Genomic DNA, 18,868 nt, shown 5'->3' with positions numbered 1-18,868 from the left:
CAGATGTTTTTCTGCAACATCAGCTCACATTTTTAATCGCTGTAGGCCATTATGTAATCGCCTGTAGTGTCTTGCGTTAAGGATTCAAGCCCCCAAAACTGAAGCTTATAGTGAGAAACCTGATGATGTAATGTTATGACTGCATGCTGTAAATGTCTATTATGTTTTGTTTTGTTTATGTTTGACGTTTTGTTGTTCGTAAATACTTGTTCATAACCCGAGAGTACTACCTCATTTCTCACTGCACCTTGAGCCATTTGTGTGAAATTTGATACATTTGCTGTTTTAGTGTTCCTGACCTGGCACTCAGAACTATATATTTAATATATTCTTTAGAATGTCAAATATGCCTTCAAACTCAGATTAGGATCAGATTATCACTGCCGGAGTCATAAATGACTGTGATTAACAAAATATTTCAGCATGAGAGGAGTGTAAACAGCCCTGCCAAGCACACTGAAGCAGTAATGTTCCGAGTAAACAACAGTATTGTATTTCTCATGTAGCAAGATTAGTTGTGACCTGCTGGTTTACAAATTGTGTACTATATGCAGTGACCCAGTTTAAGCCAAAGGACTGCATTTCCCATGGTGCACCATGGAAGAGTGTTCCGAGGAGAAAACTTGCATTTTAAAAAGCGTAAACCATGCAGCTGGTCTACCGAGATCACTGGAATTCATGAGTAGGCCTATAATTAAAACAACTGTTCAAAATGTGAAACAGCCATGTGCAGTTCAGAAGAGCATTGAAGAGCACATGTACATTTTGTATATTTTACATAATATTATTTACTAAAGGTTTTAGGTTAATTGTGGAAAAATAAATAAAATCCCAGTCTATCGCTCAGCCCTGGTGCACTAATAACTCAGATCCACAGGAGGGAGCTAAAGGATCATTCACGTGCCCCTCTATGCCAATGCTTGTTTAAAATTCAGCCTTGAAATGAAACCTGCTCAAACACCAATAACCAATTTAACAGTTCAATATCACATTTATTTTCACATAAATATACAAATTTAAAAAAACATTAAATTCACATATTTGGTTTCTTGCTTATAAAAAAGTGATGTGGCTTCCTGTCTTGGATAAAACTTATCCAAGGACAATCATGGCAGCACTAAACTGAAAATGGAAATCATCTTACCGCTGCCTTCCCCATCATTAAGTGACATGCTGAAATCTATACATAACTGTTCCTGTCCCAAATCACCAATAATGCAGTAAAGTCTGGACCCATGTTTGTATACATCCAATCTTCCATAATAGGAGTCCTGATGTAACACTCAGCATTTTGCCTTCATATCCAGATTAACCAAATCAGTGCTGATTTACTCTGAAAGTTTGGTGGTGTGAAACATGGGTCCAGGTTTCTGCACTGGCTCCTCCAAGGACATTCACGCTGCTCACCACATCTCCTTTCTCCCCAAGAGCAATGTGTGAGGAACCTCCATGGCACATCAGAGAAGAAGATGTATTTTTAAAAAGCCTCACAGGGGCAGAAAATGGAGAAAATACAACAGATACATGTTAGGTGAACTAATCAAAGAATAAGCAATAAAACAAAATATTTGTTTCAGTTTAGTGAGAGTGACTTGCCAGTCAAAGGTATAACTCCAGTAATCAAAGTTTTACCCGGTGATAGATTTGGATGGTTTTTTTGTATCTGCATTCTGGTACAGTAAATTATGAATTTACTGTACCAGTAATTTCTACCGTGAGGTAAGTTGGTAACGTATCACATAGAATTAGTGAGGCAAAAAAATATATTTTTTTGTTTTTTACTTTATTATGGGAGCTTTTTTATGTTTAGTTCGTGTGCTGAAAGAATCTGAAGAAATAACTCTCTCAGTTACCTGATACCTCAGACCAGATGAGGCATATCTGAACTAAAGGCTGACCTGGTTTTAAAAACGCGGTTTTCAGCATTGCATCTGCTGTCTAGCTCAACAGTACTTACTGTGTAATTGACAGTACTATAGAACAGTGGCTTATGTTTTGGCCTGTACATTTCACATAATTATAAATATTCTTAATATAAAAGTCAGTGCCCAGTATACCATAATCAAGGGACTCTGGTATGGTGGATTGCCATTTGAGTGCAGTTCTGAGAAGAGACAGTTAATCCTGTTTGTTGTGCATGACGCCGTTATTATTATTTTGCACATTGACTCCATTCTGGAGAACTTTGGGGATCCTCTTGCCCTTCGTGTATGCATGATACCAGAAGTTGAGGAAGAGGAGGAAGAAAACCCAGCCGTATAGCTGAATGATGTACATAAAGATAGGGAACTGGAAGCCGCAGTCCTGCATGAAGTACTGGGCACCGTGAACGGAGACCATCACAAACTGGATCTGGGAACAGACAGCAGAAGGTTCCCAGACAAGACAAGAAGTCATTTTTCTTTCAAACTCATGAGCCAATACTCTTGATTTTATCAGAAGTCAAAGCATCAATGTATGTAATTGCTATAAATTGGAATACATGCGATACATGTACAATGTACAACACAAGCTTTTGTACTACATTTGGGCATCAGACATAAGTGGTAGTCCTCTTCTAAACTGAAGGACAGCATGGAAACATTTCTTTCAGTTTATATTCCAGATGGACAACAGTACAAAAATGAGAAGATATGGAAATCAGAGTACATACCAGCTGTATAGTGGTCAAGTACTTCTTCCACCAAAGATACTTCTCATAGGCCGGACCCAAAGCAGACAGGCCGTAGTATGTGTACATGAAAACATGGACAATGCAGTTCAGAAGGGCATGGAACGTCCCCAGACCACCTGGAATAGAAGATTAGATTTGTGAGCAAGATTAGATTCAAGATTAAATTCATACCTTGCAGAAAAACCAGTACTCACTGTATTCGAAACTCTAATAAATATCTAGTTAACATGCAGTTAGTGAACATAATACGTCTGGCCGTGCCAGACACCGTCTGCCTTCATTAGTGGTCCATGTTTAATCACAGGACCACTGCCCATGTTAGTGTGGTGTGTGCATGTGGTGAGACAGAAACACAGTGTTGGTGTGTAATGACACAGGAGAGCAAGGTGTACCTGGAGCAAACTTGACACCAAACCACCATGTAAATGGCATTATGGAGTGATGGAAGACATGCAAGAAGGTGACCTGTTTATTCTTTTTCCTCAGCACAAAGAAGACCTAATCAGGAAGGACATGATCAAGAAACAGAGCAGTCACGACAGGATACAATCACTTTATCTAAAACATGCCACATGGAGATTTATTGTACATTAATGTGTTATAACTCAGTCCCCTGGGATCACCAGTCAGTCCACTTTTTTGTATCTGAGCTCCCAACACACCTGACGCAAAGCACCTGGTGAACGTGTACTGGGACTGGGAAGTGTACTGTGACTGGTATGTGTACTGGTACTGGGATGTGCATTGGGAGTGGGTGTTAAAAGGTGCTGTGGCCCGTGGTCCAAAAGGACAGACCTGGGCATGTAGATGATGGAGATGTTTTGTGGTTACTTACAGTGTCCAACATCTCAATAAACTTGGAGAAGAAGTACAGCCAGCAGGTAGAGGCCATCTAGCAAAAGAGCAGCAAGATAACATCATCAACATTTATCCACCGTTAGTATTCATCATAAAACACAGCACTGAAGCACAACATGGAGCTCAACACAGGACAAATAAAAGGAACCCTGTGCGTACACTACACACACAGCGCAGTGTTTGAGTTGTGGGATGGATAAGCAGGTGTTAGGCAGGGCAACAGGCCAGATAAGCATCATGTCGGACACCCACAGCCTGCTTCCTGCTCATACCTAGAGCAGCATCAATAACAAACGAAAGGGAGTCTTTCGGTCTGGCCACAGCAAGTAGTGCAGCATTCCTGCTCTCCGCACGTACCCTCATGGCCTGTGGTGAGCGGGAGTAATCCACCAGATCGCAGCCGAATGTGTAGCCAGTGCCCCAGCCTGACATCACAAACTGAAAGCACAGAAACAAAACCATGTTTGTACAGAGCTTCTCAGACGGGGAGACGGAGAGCTCGAGGCCCTGGATGATCCCAAATACCACCAAACCCCATTACCATTCATACATTTACACTGTCAGCAAGTGACCAAGGTCAAGTGAACACCACATAAAAAATTTTAGAATAAAAGTCATGGTGATGCATTTTATTTAATAACAAAACAAATCATGTCTGGGATTTGTATGGAAATCATTCACACCTGCCTATCTAAACATAGCCTGCGGTTTGATGATTGGAGGAAAAGAAAACGACTTCACTAGGAACACCCTTCCTTTGTTACTCAGTAAAACACCCAATACACGATGTACAGAGAGAATGAGGCGTGCCAGGCTGTAGGTTGGATGCCCAAGACGTAGCCAAAATGAAACCAAAAGAAGAATCACGTGATATCCTAAAATAACCACTACAAATAAATATGGGCATGTGGTTTCCAGTCACACCTGAAGCATGTTAGCTTTTGCCCAAGCGAGACCTCAGTCGAACCTGATTTACATGAAGCAGCGTGATGCAGCACAATGGTATTCACTTCTACATGCTGACCTGAGCACATGCATTAAGGTCTAACCATTGGCTAGATGGGGACGGGAGAGCACCACTGATCCCATCGGCACATGCCTCAGGTCAAAGTAGCTTAGACATGCTAAGGGAGTGTGTGTGTGTGTGTGTGTGTGTGTGTGTGTGTGTGTGTGTGTGTGTGGGGAAAGTGCATCGTACAACTCTCTTACTGCCCCAAGACTTCATGTGACTTGCAAACGACCTTTACCTCATAACACATGTAGAGGGAGAGCGCCACCACGCCGAAGTTGTAGACTACGAGGACCTTCTTCAGGCCGAACGCTTTCCTGTTCTCCATGAGCTTGGGCCCGAGTGATGTGACGAAGAAGATGTAGGTGGAGATGATGAGGATCTGAGGCAGAGGCGAGGACATGAGGAGCCAGTCCTGCGTCCTGGGGTCTAAAACCAGTACCGAATCAGAGCCAGACACATCAAGGCTACATCTCTTGTTCATAGCATGTGCTTTCATGACTGGCAGGTGGAGTGTGAAATTAGCAGTGAAATTATGAGGCCCCACAACTCAGTACAGGACAATTACAGTGTAATAACACATCACTAGGCGCCACTTAACATAATGTAAGCAGTCTGAAGCTATGGTGAAATTTCCTGCATATTTTAAATTACAATTATTAGTCATTGAATCCAGTACCATACTATTCACTTCCCTATAATGAAATTAAAGCAGGAAGAAACCTTAAGTGACCTATTAACTACCATAAAAAAGGAAAGTAATTTCTCTAACTCAAGAACCAGGGTCAGGTTTTCACTGTTAATACGCTACGTCACACATACTACATATATTTATTTTACAAAAAGGATTTCCACTTCATAACTTGAATCACTTGCCTGCATCTTTGATCCATTCGTCATACAGCCGCACAGCACTGGAGGTTAGGTTTTTAAAAGCCATCTCTGCCTCAGCCTAGTGTCTGGAGAACAAAAACCAATTTCCAGTGACTTAAGAGACCATGCTCACTTCAGATTAATTTCTCATTATTTAGATGATGCAAAAAATAGCACAACCAGGGAAAACTAATACAACCCAGATACTGAACAATGCTTGCAGTGGCAGAATAGTTCTCACAGAAATACCCCTACGCTACTCATAAGAAATGTGTACACCTCTCCCCGTGTCTACGCTTACGTTAGCGTGAGCCGAGTTCACATTACATGCCAGCTCTCTCATCTCCAGCAGTTCAGTCAGGGAAGTCGTACAGTGAGGTGAATGGGAGCGAACGGCCGGCCTGTGGTGGATCGACTGAAAGGTTGCATTGTGCAGTAATAAGTAAAAGTCTGGCAACCCTACCATTCTCTGGAGCAGCATGGGAGGTGAACAAGGGAACAAGTGTTAGTGCACAATGGCCAGCAGTGAGTACAGGCTGAGTGTGCACGGCCCGGTACAGCACTTACACTCTCGGGCGTGGCCTGTTTGTTTATTTGTGTGGATGCCATATGAAGGAAGCTAAAGGCGCTTGCTGCAGGCATTATATGATATTGGCTTAATGTGGGTATATATGCAGACATGTTTAAGCTGAGGACACGCCAGGAAGAATGCAATAAATCTGCGCGTCCTTATGCCTCTGGGATTTCTGAATTTGATTTGCTGCGAAAAAAATAACAAAAAACAATTGACTTGAGATCAAAACAGGCTTTGCCACTCCCAAAATTCCACTGCCCTGCGTTCTTCTATCCAGTTCTTGGGAAAGTCAGGACTACTCAGGAAAGGCTCCACCCTCACCCCAACACCCACCCACCCCACCCCCTGCTGAACCTGAATGCTTCCTCGACTGAGCCCCCTGCACTGTAGGTGGAGGAGAAGGATGTAGCACCAGGTACTGTGTTCTGGGAGGATTAGGAATGCAAAGCAAAAGCAACAGACTGTGCTGTGGGACAGTATGAGATACACACATCATACGAGTGCGTGTGGCCCTGCTACTGCCAGTGAACAAGAGGAAACCACTTCGGAAGACACTGCAGATTACTTGTTATAGTTTGTATTAATATGTTAGTAAAGCGTACTTGTAGTTTTTATGGCACAAACGTGTTCCTCTTTTCTTTTTTTTTTTTGTTGTTTTTTGAGTGTTGATGTTTAACATTGCTCAAACATTGCTGTTGAAACGTGGCTGTTAGGGACTGCAAGAGTTTGAACCAAGAGGTTTGCCTCTTTACCCATTAAAGGTGTACAACAGGAACTCGAGTCTGACTCCACACCAACTCTGCAGCAACCTGTGCATCTGTACAGTGTTGCAGCCCTATGTAAAAGGTTCTTGATGGAAGTGTTTCCTAAATGTTGCTTCTCAAATATAGAGTGCCACAACAATGGGGACGTACAACTCACCTCAAACCTGTTAAGGTAGCCTACATGAAATATATATAAAGGTACTGACTAGCAATTAACTAGCAATTGATTTTCTTGTAAATTGGTTTCCGTATAAATAATATGGTCCTTGATTTAAAAGTATAAAAATCTGGTGCTACAATTTCGTTTACACAATAACAAGATTAAGATCATTCGTTGCAACTAAAATGCAAGACGCGCGCACAACGGCAACCAATTCAACGTGTAAATGAACCAGTAAAGGCATTTAAATCACTGGTTAACACGTCAACGAAGATGAGCGCGAGCTCATTAAGCTACAGGCTGCGACACGTAGTTCACCCTCCCGCGAGCCAGGCAGGTAAGTGTGGGATGCCACACCTTTCCTTTACGCAGGTGCATCTAAGGATTTGTAACATGTCCTCTAGACGAGCGTTTCCCAATCCTTACATCCTGATCTATCACACCCATGAGTCGATCAGGGTTAATGAGTTGATCAGCTGAGTCTGATGTGTCGGGATAAGTGGAAACACTAGATTGAGTAAATAGACTAGATAGAGTGCAGTGCACTCTATGACATGGGTGGGAAAATAGCTGCAGGTGTTACCCCACCAGATCAGAGACTTCATCCATAGTAACAGAACGAGGATCTCATAGCAAACATGTCTGCAAGGTTGTTGAACTTCTACAGTGCAGTGAAAGTGTCGCAGAAGCAGACAGGTAAGTTCAGGTAAATTCTCCACTAATGATCTGTAAGCATCATCACAACAGTATGAAGGAAACATTATTATAGCTGACAGTAAAAAAATGACATCCAGTATTCTAGATAATCCTGCCATCGATTACAGGTTAGCGTGAGGCGTTTAATTTTATTCAATCAGGAAATGCTAATTAAAAACATTCACTATCTTACCGCAATTATTTTATTTACATCCACTTTTCCGAGGTGCTCGCCGTCCCGCTGCCAATCGTCCCACTCGGCGATGAACGCAGTAACTGGGAATCCTCGCGTCTCACTTCCATTAAGATCCAACTGGACGTTCAGTTACCGCTGAGGGGACGTGCAGGGGGCGGGGACTTTATCACCAATATTTGAGTAGCGACTCTGATTGGTCGAGTGTACGGTAAGGCGTTTCTGATTTGTAAATAGTTACGTGACGCCCTAAACATTTATTAGTTACAGAAAATGCATCTTTGGCGTGGTTTTAAATTACATAAATTTAGCAAAAGTGCGCCATAAAATACATTCATTTTTCCTTTAAACAAATTATTTATTAGCATTATTACATATAAAAAAACGTAAAGCATTGTAAAACATGGATATTTATGTACATTACAAAATATACAAATAACGAACGCATTAAAATAAAAGTAACTTAAGTAGACGTTTAAAATAATAGCTGACATGAAAAACGTTCTATGTAGGTCAAAGGTAAAACAGTACGTGAAAGTGTGATCATAGCACCTGGCTGATCCATGCAAATGAAGGAGGCGGAGAAGACCACACCCATATTCACACAGAAAGGGAGCGCTGCTCACCACCATTCAAGTGTTCATCTCCATCCGTAATCTCCAATCATCAGTGTCTTATGCAACACTGATCAGGGGTGCGACAGACCTAATAACATTTCCTGGTAAGTTGCCCTCCCTCCAATTGCAGTTACCCTGGTACATGCAGTTGTGGCATATGACTGCTTTAAAAAGCTACTGTTGTGGTCAAGCGGTAATTGACTTGTTTAGTCTTCATCACTGCTCCAGGCATCTTCAAAAACAGGATTCACGGCATCTCGGGCCACACCCTGTGAACACATGCCATCAGTCCACTGTTCCACGCTCAAGTGCACAGACGACGCTGATGTCTCTAACCGTATCTACTTCATGTACCGTTTCATACCCCCCCCCCCCTTAATCACAATTTTTTTCTTCTGGCGGAACAGGTTGAGCAGGATGTGTAAGATTGCTCAAGTGATCTTAACTTCACGCCGGAAGAACAATCGGGGGAGACAAATTGTGAACTATGCGATGTTGCCTGTCTGTCTGCAGGAGTGTCTGTCTGTATCATGACTCCTGATAGTGGGAGGTGATGTTCGTTTAAGACATGACTGTGTGGTTAAATATGTCCAAAATCATTTAAAGTGTTTGGATTCAGCACAACGTATGACTAATGTTTCAGTATGCCACCATGTCTTGGGAGATAATTTACTCTTATAATAAGGGATAAACCTGTGACAAATCAATATAAATGCCACATCTATCCCTACATCTCACAAGGGTTAAAGGTCAAAAGGATATTAGTACTAGGCTAATAAATATGTGGACCTATGTGTATATGTCAACTTTCCACCTGCGAGTGGCCCTACCCTTGCAGAGCTGACCCCCTCGTCCTCGGTGTCGGGGTGACGCAGAACTGGGACCCACGCCAAAATGTTGCAGTCCTTCCCACCGCTGTAGAGCTCCTATAAACCAGCACATAACACAGCCACGGGACCAATGAGACCCTGTGTTCATGTCTGACCAGAAAAGAGAATTCTCTCTCTCTCATTCTCTCTCTCTCTCCTTCTCGCCTTTTCTCTCTCCTCTCTAATCTATCTCCATCTCTCTTCTCATCTCTCCTTCTTTCTCCTTCTCTCCTCTCTTCTTTCCTCCCCCCTCTTCTTTGTACATTGTAATCCCAGGTTCATGCACTAGCTTTGTCTCCATGGGAACAGGTGACCGGTTAAACACTTGTCTAACGCCCGGTGTTTGTTAGCCATTGTCAGAAGACTGAGACTAATCCCACTGGACACTACATATTAACAGAAACTCAATACACTGAACAAACAAATGGGCCGGGGGGAGATACACGTGTTATCAGAAACAAACTCACTGCACTTCCCGCATTGTCACTCTTGAAAAAAATCAGAACCATAAAGCATTTGTGACCATGTTAAAAAGCATTCTACACCATATTATGAACTTATGAATGAAGTTCACAGAATGTTCCCAGTTCAGGAACAATCATCTCCACCACCGCCCAGGAGGTTCTCCCTAAATTGGCTCCAGCTACCTGATAGTCTGGGTGGAACTCGCAACAGTCCACATTATTGTAATGTCCTCTCAGCATGGTGAGCAGCTCTCCGGTGTGGAGGCTGTACACAGCAACGGAGCTGCCGGCCGGGACGAACACCAGCTCCAGGCTGCAGCCTCTCGACACGGTGAACTTGACACCTTTACGGCTCTCATTTGGTACCTTCCCATAGTTTACCTGAAAAAAAGGAAATACCTGACCGATATGAGGCTTAAACTCCTGAAACAAAGATTACACTCACAAACAGAGGGGAGATAACTGTACTTTAAGTAGTATACAGGTGAAAATTGCAATTACCATTACAGTAAGCCATGCTTTCTTTTCACAAGAGTGTATATATATATATATATATATATATATATATATATATATATATATATATAAGTTATATATAAGATATAACTTATAACCTCTTAGAATAAGAATCAGGAGTTAACCCTACATAAGAATCCCAAATACGAGACACTTCATATGTGGCCTGTAACCCTGGATATCATCATCTTTGGCGTCACATGGAGACAAGCAGTAATACAGATGCTATCAACTAGCAGAGGAATGACAAACTCTCTGACTCCCTTGAAAGGCATTACCTTGTGCGTGAGAATGTGGGGTAAAACAACTTTCCTTTTTTTGTGTGTGTGTGTGTGTGTGTGTGTGTGTGTGTGTGTGTGTGTGTGTGTGTGTGCGCGCACGCCTTAATCCGGACATGGTCTGAAGGGACAGTGTCTCGGGTTCAGCCCGAGGTCGTGTCGCTCGGAGCACTCCGCCTCCAAGGCCCGTCCCGTTTTGGGCTCCGCCCACCTACCAGCGTGTTGTGGCCGGTGGCGCTGCTCCACAGCCGCATACGGTCGTCTGTGCCCGTGCTGACGAGGTAAAGGCCGTCGGGGCTGAAGCACAAGCCGTTCGCACGGCCGTCGTGGGCCGTGTTCACTGAGAACAGAGCAAGAGTCTTAATACTCAGTAATGTCCCTTCATTATATTATACAGCTTTCCTTGTAGAACTTACCTTAATTAATTTGAATATATCCCTGAAGAGTGGCACTTAGGAACCTCCCACCCCATATGTGGTAAGTGCATTGCTGCTATAATTAATGCGCCTACCCGTCTCAGAGGACGTCTTAGACTTGTCGCCGTTGTGCTGATCCAAAGTGAAGAGGCTTCCAGAGGCCCGACGGACATCCCACATACGAATCCTGCTGTCGGCACTGTGGCAGAGAACAACGCCACAAACTACATTAACCATCATTCCATGTTAATGTGCACATCAACAAAGAGTGAACACAAAATATACATTTTGTTCCATATGGTTTTCTTGCATTGTGTTAGTATTCAATCTACATATCAAATTGTTTTTATCATGTTAAAAACAAGTACCTTAGGCTAGAGGACTTTAACTTTGGACGTGAAATCCAATATCTGGTCCTGGATTTTGTAAACACTGGTAGTTAACTGAACAGTTAATGTGAGTCACAGCCCGTCTGTGGGGACTCCTACATACAGACAGGCTGAAAAATCAGCCTCCCCTGGATATTGTGGGCTGTGATTTAAATGTCAATGTTCGACGACAACAATGAATGACCAGTGATTGGGCCAGGAGGTATGGAGGGGAGGAGGGGAGGAGGTGAGGAGCACCTCCACAGAGCAGCAGGTCCTGCTCTGCTGCGGCGCTGCAGGATATTGTCATTGCTTAAATGTTTTTCAGGCAGGTGCCACTTGTCCCCAAGGTCTAATTAATCACTCTTTTGTCTAGAGAGCAGGTGAGCCTCCTAACCATCACACTGCAGGTGAGCTCTTAAGACAGAGCAGCAGCACTATATGAGTCTCTGCATGCACACATCCATATTAGTTCAGCTAGAACTGCTAGTCGAGCTAATGACATGCAAGCGGCACGTACACATCAGAGTCTGAATAAGGTTTTGCAGGTAGGCTGTATAAAGGCATCTTCTCAACTTCAGAAAGGCCAGAACTGCATTTTATACTAAATAAATAAAGATACATTTGCATGGTGGTAAATGTCACTGGTCTGTTATGTAACTCGTAAACATCTTGGTTTGGACCAGTTTCTTAGACCAACTGTGCACTTGTGTACACACACACACACACACACACACACACACACACACACACACGTCTGTATTCACTTTCACTGACATCAAACTTTACATTAACAGCAACATGCACATTATTTATGTACATTATTTTTCATTTATTTGTTCTATACTACTGTATGTCAATTTGTAGATATATCATTGTGTCATAACACAAAAACTAAAATAAAAAATAGACAAACTATACGGTTTGGGCTTCACTGTAGGACGGGCTGTTATTTCTCACGTTAGGAGCCATCTCGTGCGTCTCTGATACTCTGCCCTGGTTGTGGGTGTATGAACTGGTCTGTTATGTAACCGTAGGCCTAAATGCGTCAGTCGTGTGTTCTGCGTTTGTGGGTGACCTTACCCAGCTGTGGCCAGAATGTGCTCATAGCGTGGGGACCAGCGGACAGAGAGAACCTCTCCTCGGTGACCTGATCAAAAACGACAGCACATCAACAGGGTTTTGATTCTAGTCGTTTTCTTCCACAACCACACTACAAACATTTAATTGTGTGACCGACAGTAGGAGTTAAAGATTTCTAAACCATCTGACCTCTGCTAGATTACTGATACCATTTAAAGTTTCTGCCACTCTGTCCTCAGTCATTTATGATGCTGGTCTTACAGTGCAGACTCCCCAACCAAATGAAACAAGGGCAAGAAGGAACAAGTCTAGAAACTTCTGCATCACACTTCTGCAAAGCACACGTGTGATCCCAGATCGTCACTCCTATTGCATTCCATCTAGTGTCTGAATGCACTACCCACCCTGCAGAATGTGGACACGTGAGCCAGACTTCAGATCACACAGCTGGACTTTAGGGTCTGTGGTGCCAACTGCAAACACACAGCACAACTGAGACATGGACACAATTCAGCCCTGCAGAATTTTACAAAAATATTAATTTTATATAAATCAAATTAAATAAATCACCATGACAGTAAGCCTGTAAATAATTCTCCTTTTTTCTTTTTCTTAAGGCCAAACATTTTGTGGGGTTTTGGATATTTTAGAAGCAGACTTTGGCAGGTGCCAAAATTAAATAAAAGCTCAAACAAAGGGAGACTGCTCCAAGCCCTGTTTGCATCGCAGATGCATTTAAGACCAGTCAGACCATTTCTGCACGGCGAAGAGCCCGTCTGTGTCCATATGTAATCAAGGCATCTTAAAGTTGTCTTGGCATAAAAAGGATTAAACTATTATTTTCCAAAAAGAAAAAATAAAAAGAGAGCCAATCAGTGAGTGAGAGTGCAAACATGTGAGAGAAGTGTAGAGGGTGATGGAGAGATAAAGAAAGAATCAGACAGCGGGCCACAAAGAGCATGATGACGGTGAGGAGACAGAGGTAAGGGTATGCAGGGTGCCAGAACTAGTTCTCCCTGCTCTGGCGGCGATGCCAATGACGGGTTTCCTCCGTCTGGACCGCTTACGATATCTAAAATTCCTCTTTCAGAAACAAAATCAGGGCACATTTGCAGAACAGGATGCATATATGTATAATATAAAACGTATTTAGAGTGTGCACTGAGGTAAACATTTATTAAAAAGCTCAGCATAATATGTTTCATAAAACAGACTTAAATATATTTAAAGTAGCAGCGGTGTATCCTTTTGCAGGCTTTTCTTTGGCATAAGGTATAATTAAATTAAGGAAAAAATAAATTATATAAAACATAAAAGGTACTGTAATCATTAGTTAAAGGCTTATCCAAATAATTCAAGGGTGCTTTATTTCTGTCAGCCACTGGAACCAATATCTGCAATCGCAACAAGCTGACGCAAACATAATGACTATGAATATCACCGCGGTTAAATGCACAACACACACACACACACAGAGCTAACACACCTGCTATGAGACTGTGCTTCCTGGCAACAGGCGACATATGGTGACAGTAGACATTCCCCTCAAATTGGAACACCTCCGCAGGCTAAAACAAAACATGCAGGACATACAAGGCTGAGCATCTGCTTTTAAAAGACATTACACACACACACACACACACACACACACACACACACACACACACACACACACACACACAGACACACAGACACACAGACACACAGACACACAGACACACAGACACACAGACACGAGGCAGAAATGACCACAGACCTTCAGTGTTTCTGTGTCCCAGACCTTCATGGTTTTATCAGATGAGCTGGATAAGAACATGCCAGTGTCGTAAGGATACCACTGTACTGTTTCCACACTGAACTTGTGCACATATCGGCTTGACCTAAACAAAAACAAACAATAAAGAACATTTCTTGAAAGCCACAGTCAGTGCCCCTAAACAATCTACTGTGTTAAACCGTTCAGTCACAAACACGCCTGAAATAGGGTGAAACATTACAAAGCTAGACACTAAAAAAGACACTTAAAAATAGAGCATGACTGACAAACACTGACACCTAGTGGCCTTAATGAGACACAATCAAACAAACCTACCTGCCTATAGTGCACACTGCTTTGCAAGTGTAATGCGGCTTCTTGCTGGTGTTTTCCAGGTCATAGATCACAATTACTCCGTCGGAACCGCCTGACAACATACTACGAATGGGTCAGTTGAGGTATTTTATTGGACATTTTTACAATATGTAATATTGATCAAAATGCCAAGGAAATATAACCAACAAAGTTGTTCACAAAATAAGCGTTTTTGATTGACAAATATCTGGTCGACACATGATGCTGTTGTTGCCAACACAAAGCATTTTACGAAAATGCCTACAAGTGATGTGCAAACTGGCAAAGTACTGGATAAGGAGGGTTGAGATGCCTACATCCTCAAATACAGTACATGCAGACTGCATTTTCTTTCCTCTGTCCCTACACATTTTTCTTCTACACATTTAAAATGGTGTTTTGGATCAGCGGTGTTTGGGATTGTAAAGACACTAATGAGCAGACTGAGAACCATTCGCAAAAGCTTTGCGCACACAGCCCACTTCCACACAACAGAAACACTTACTATCTCCTTTCAATGACTTCAATGTCAATGCTGTTGATTCCATTGCCGTGAATCCGCTCCACGTCTCTGTCGTGGTTTAACTTCAAACTCAGCGCCCTGCGAGGACCAAACGTACATCAGCACCATCACGACGTGTCGGTTCAGTGAGCCTGATTAAACCGGACCCGAGGACCGAGCTACCTTCTTGTTGACTCTGCGCGTCGCAGGCGAACGGGGTCGTGCACACCCGTTTGTCTTGCTGTGAGGAAGCTCAGCATGCTTACAAATAGTAATAAACTGGTTCGGCATTTGATTTTGCAAACAGTGAGTGATTACAGCCACGGTGGAGGCCCGAGTTACCTGACTGCGAGAATGAGCATAGGTACTTAGAGGTTAGCTGTGCAGCGAGGCGCCCTCCTGAAACATGGCTGCAAACTAAATATTCTATACGCCGTTTTGTGTGTTTGTGAAAAGGTTGCAATACACTGTTTAATATATTCCTTAAAATCATAACCTCCTAAAATCTGAAGAGCTATTTCACTTTGAACTCCGACTCGTAAAGAGTTCTCGAATAGAGGCCGCCATGTTGTTACGTATGACAGCAGGGTTAATAATATCAACTCGGATTGGTTAGCGCTATTGTACGGACCAATCATGGCGCATCTTATTTCTATGTGATTATGTTAAACACCCCCAGAAGCTGTCTCTACGGAAAGGGCAAATATTGTTGTCTTTGTCCAAGCAGCTGCTGTTATGAGCCGTTTTATTTCTCTCTTGCGGAGAACCTTTGGAGTAGTTAAAGAACATGTCGGAACAGACCATTTAGGAAATAAATACTACTACATACCCGAACAGAAGACATGGACAGGTGAGTTACGCACCACTAGCTTGCTGACATTTCCAGAAACTCTTAATCTAGCTTTTCAAAACTTTCTCATACAAATTTGGAGACGATGCTGAAGTAATTCAGGTAGCATCCGTATTGTTAAAGCCTCGTTTTTAGTGATCGTGCGTCCTGCGCTGTTTCGATATCTGGAAGTAATGTTGGCTAAAGAATCTGTTTTCACTCCTGCCCTCGCATATTTACACCGTTTCGTTTCTCCTGGTGAAATGAAGGACGGGTTGTTCGGCCAAGGCGGTTCATGGAGGGCTCCAGGACAACAGAGGTCGAGTACGTGGAAGGAAGCATCCCTTCTGAATGGGATGGTAATGTAAACGTACAATCAGCATGAACTCTTTGAAATTAATAGGAATATGGAATCTTAAATCATGTAAATAGCCAGTAAGATAGTAAATTACACACGGATGTGATTCTCTTAACAAAGTGTTTATATCTAACTTGCTCTGGGTTAAATATTTTGCAGTGATCTTGGACAAGTGTTCTGAAATGTTTGAATATCGTTCATTTGTATGGATTGTAGATCTAATGTGGTGTATTCAAGTTCAGTTACAATCCACTTTTGTTTCTTTCAGCTTGGATTAGAGGCAGACGCAAGTATCCGCCCACAATAGAGGTATTTATTTATACAATGCTAAGGTATCCAAACCTATTTAAGAAACCATTTTGAAATAATCATGAGTGAGAATTGTCTGATTTCTCTATAGATTCATATTCTAGCAGGGTAGCTGCATTTGTCTAATCAATTTCATACAGTTCAGGAAGCCTCACATGATGTCTTGTTTCCTCCATGAAGGAGCTGCAGGAGAATCAGCACTACAGAGAACAGATCAAAATCAGGGCTCGCGAAGTTGAAGAGAGAGACGCCGAGCTGCAGGCCATCGCCTATGAAGAAGGCCTTGTGGCTCAACCGGTTCAGACTCAGGTCACGGGTCATGCTGCCACTGCACAGTTTGGACAGTCTAAAATCAGTGAGGATCCTGTTAGCACTGGCCAAACATTTCAACCTGGGTCCTGGGTACCTCCAAAAAAATAGGACTGCCTCAGACTCTCCTCGTGTCCAGATTATGAAATAACATTTCTAAGAAGGAATGTATTGTTTTGCTGTAATTTAGTACATCGTTAAACTATGCTAAACTTTGACTTTGAATACAATATTTCATGAATAGTGCAGACATGGTATTTTAAACAAAGTTTAGATGTTTTCTGTGCTAATACAATAATTTAATATTATTTTAATATCCTGGTGTGACATTAAGGATAGATATATATAACAAATAAATGGTGTTTATGTATTTGAGTTCATTTTAAACCTTTAAATTTGGCCATATTGGTTAATAGGAGGGTGGGTACTGATCCATAATGTCAAATACTGAAATATCGGTTGCAACCCAGACTCTCAAATATGAACAAAATAAAGGTTGCATAGTTTTTTAATTAAAAATTTTAATTCAAATTGGAGGTGGAAAAGATTAACTTCATTAAAAAACAAAGTGGAATGCTGGGTACCTCAATTATAGCATACGGTTGCAGATACCTGTTCGGGGTATGGATCATTTTCCAGAAAAAACACTGCATCTTGAGAACTGGATTATGCAGCCTACATGACATGTTCGCTCAGCGCAGGGGTAAGTGCACCATTAAGACCAGTTTCACCGCACCCACGCAGCAGCTGGCCTGGTCACCAGGGCTTGAACAGACGTGGGGGGCATTTCTATTGATCCCTCGGCATCCCGTGACAGTTCCTCTCAGTCCTTCTTTGCTCTTTTGGCTTTCGCTATGTTCTCCTGTCTCTTCTGCTTCTTTTTCTGTTCGCGGTCCCTGGCCTCAATCATCTTCGCCAGTTTCCAAGAAAGAAGAGCACTGGCGATGAAGAGTGGGGTCAAGGCGAGGATGACGGTGGTGAGGAAGCCATAAGGGTCTTTGGCTGCCCACTCTACTACATACTCTGCCCAGCCTTTAACATCGATCATCTTTTGATGAACGCCGACCTCCAATTTTAATCATAAACAAGGGAAGAGAAAATGGTAAAGGTAACTTGAGTTAAACATCAGCAACAGACACAACCGTTTATATAATAAGAGTCTAATGTATGAATGAAAACACTACAGTCTGCATTATTTTAAGTAATGTTATCTATGTTGTGAGAATATTAGCAGGTCAGAGAACTGCTGACTTTCACGACCACGCTGCTACTGTAAAATAAGATCAATGTAAACTAAAGTCCTGGTCAGCTGGTCTACTCCACTAACCACATTGGCCGTCAAACCAATTTAGCTAACGTTAGCGGACTAGCTACACCGGCTAACATTTTCGCACTTTGGTTTATTAACTAGCTGGACAATTAGCTACTCTTTACTTAACTTTTATTGAAAACATTTGTACAATTGTAACGTTCAACCAACACACCGGTCGGGGGTCTCTGAAGCCGTTTGAAGCACCAGTACTGCTTAACTTTAGCTTTGTTGCTAGCTAACTACTTTAAACCTAGACGGACGATAGACTGTCTTACTCTACCGTAGATTTATAAACATGAGCTGACAGGAAAGCTCGCCGACCCTAAACTAGGAAACGTAGTTAAAATAATTAGTTACCCACCTTTGAAACAAAGAGCGAAATGGTTTAAGCAGCGATTTAGCGCTCAATGAGCGTTTCGTTTACAACAAAGGCGGAAGTGAAGCAGCAGACAGGCCTTTGCTCGGTTGTGGTAATTGTAGTTTTCCTGTTGCATTTCCGTAATAGGGCCACTTTTTATTTATTAACGAATCAATGAATTAACCGGTGGTTAAGCAGCCTATGTTCGTCGTTATTTTTTTGACGAAATAATATTATTCCCATTTTCTTCTTCGTGATGTTTTTTTTTCGGTGCATCAAATCTTGATTAATTATGGAATATCCAGTCTAGAGAAGTCGAGAAGTTGACACAAAGTTCTCCAAATTCAGGCAATTTAAAATATATTATAA

General features: G+C 42.3%; 4 protein-coding genes across 5 annotated transcripts; 1 reads left to right on the top strand and 3 right to left on the bottom strand.

The window, feature by feature from the left end:
• Positions 1 to 977: 977 nt before the first annotated feature.
• On the bottom strand, positions 978 to 7,953 carry elovl7a (ELOVL fatty acid elongase 7a). Its single transcript, XM_077004174.1, has 8 exons — positions 7,802 to 7,953; positions 5,418 to 5,500; positions 4,780 to 4,970; positions 3,890 to 3,970; positions 3,510 to 3,566; positions 3,067 to 3,172; positions 2,654 to 2,790; positions 978 to 2,352 (listed from the first exon to the last, which is right to left on the bottom strand). Exons 2-8 carry the CDS (start codon positions 5,479 to 5,481, stop codon positions 2,119 to 2,121), a joined length of 870 nt encoding a protein of 289 aa, XP_076860289.1. The 5' UTR covers positions 5,482 to 5,500; positions 7,802 to 7,953; the 3' UTR covers positions 978 to 2,118.
• A 193-nt stretch (positions 7,954 to 8,146) lies between these two features.
• On the bottom strand, positions 8,147 to 15,589 carry ercc8 (excision repair cross-complementation group 8). 2 transcript variants are annotated; one of them, XM_077004170.1, is made up of 12 exons: positions 15,208 to 15,589; positions 15,028 to 15,123; positions 14,505 to 14,606; positions 14,169 to 14,292; positions 13,899 to 13,980; positions 12,817 to 12,885; positions 12,413 to 12,479; positions 11,057 to 11,160; positions 10,761 to 10,885; positions 9,935 to 10,132; positions 9,249 to 9,344; positions 8,147 to 8,687 (listed from the first exon to the last, which is right to left on the bottom strand). In XM_077004170.1, the coding sequence occupies exons 1-12, from the start codon at positions 15,282 to 15,284 to the stop codon at positions 8,625 to 8,627; spliced, it is 1,203 nt and encodes a 400-aa protein (XP_076860285.1). In that variant the 5' UTR covers positions 15,285 to 15,589; the 3' UTR covers positions 8,147 to 8,624. The 2 variants fall into 2 exon arrangements, with proteins under 2 accessions (XP_076860285.1, XP_076860286.1); XM_077004171.1 differs by having other exon boundaries at positions 14,505 to 14,595.
• Positions 15,590 to 15,617: 28 nt separating this feature from the next.
• Positions 15,618 to 17,199, top strand: ndufaf2 (NADH:ubiquinone oxidoreductase complex assembly factor 2). The gene is made up of 4 exons (XM_077004172.1): positions 15,618 to 15,874; positions 16,123 to 16,212; positions 16,480 to 16,520; positions 16,701 to 17,199. Exons 1-4 carry the CDS (start codon positions 15,760 to 15,762, stop codon positions 16,938 to 16,940), a joined length of 486 nt encoding a protein of 161 aa, XP_076860287.1. The 5' UTR covers positions 15,618 to 15,759; the 3' UTR covers positions 16,941 to 17,199.
• A 122-nt stretch (positions 17,200 to 17,321) lies between these two features.
• smim15 (small integral membrane protein 15) lies at positions 17,322 to 18,634 on the bottom strand. The gene is made up of 2 exons (XM_077004173.1): positions 18,503 to 18,634; positions 17,322 to 17,895 (listed from the first exon to the last, which is right to left on the bottom strand). Exon 2 carries the CDS (start codon positions 17,875 to 17,877, stop codon positions 17,653 to 17,655), a length of 225 nt encoding a protein of 74 aa, XP_076860288.1. The 5' UTR covers positions 17,878 to 17,895; positions 18,503 to 18,634; the 3' UTR covers positions 17,322 to 17,652.
• Positions 18,635 to 18,868: the final 234 nt, after the last annotated feature.

The sequence above is a fragment of the Brachyhypopomus gauderio genome, chromosome 4 (assembly GCF_052324685.1).
Source record: "Brachyhypopomus gauderio isolate BG-103 chromosome 4, BGAUD_0.2, whole genome shotgun sequence".
Taxonomy (NCBI): Eukaryota; Metazoa; Chordata; class Actinopteri; order Gymnotiformes; family Hypopomidae; genus Brachyhypopomus; species Brachyhypopomus gauderio.
Note: the sequence above shows the minus strand (reverse complement) of the source record. Positions and strands in the feature narration are given on the sequence as shown.

Coding starts and splice junctions, on each gene's coding strand:
- elovl7a (XM_077004174.1), bottom strand. CDS start 5,481: ATGGCTTTTAAAAACCTAACCTCCAGTGCTGTGCGGCTGTATGACGAA. Junction 4,971..5,417: donor CGAATGGATCAAAGATGCAG/GCAAGTGATTCA, acceptor TACTGGTTTTAG/ACCCCAGGACGCAGGACTGG. Junction 2,353..2,653: donor ACTTGACCACTATACAGCTG/GTATGTACTCTG, acceptor GTCTGTTCCCAG/ATCCAGTTTGTGATGGTCTC.
- ercc8 (XM_077004170.1), bottom strand. CDS start 15,284: ATGCTGAGCTTCCTCACAGCAAGACAAACGGGTGTGCACGACCCCGTT. Junction 12,886..13,898: donor GAAGCACAGTCTCATAGCAG/GTGTGTTAGCTC, acceptor GTGTGTTTGCAG/TTGGCACCACAGACCCTAAA. Junction 10,133..10,760: donor CCACCGGCCACAACACGCTG/GTAGGTGGGCGG, acceptor CCTTTTTTTCAG/GTAAACTATGGGAAGGTACC.
- ndufaf2 (XM_077004172.1), top strand. CDS start 15,760: ATGAGCCGTTTTATTTCTCTCTTGCGGAGAACCTTTGGAGTAGTTAAA. Junction 16,213..16,479: donor CATCCCTTCTGAATGGGATG/GTAATGTAAACG, acceptor TGTTTCTTTCAG/CTTGGATTAGAGGCAGACGC. Junction 16,521..16,700: donor AGTATCCGCCCACAATAGAG/GTATTTATTTAT, acceptor TCCTCCATGAAG/GAGCTGCAGGAGAATCAGCA.
- smim15 (XM_077004173.1), bottom strand. CDS start 17,877: ATGATCGATGTTAAAGGCTGGGCAGAGTATGTAGTAGAGTGGGCAGCC.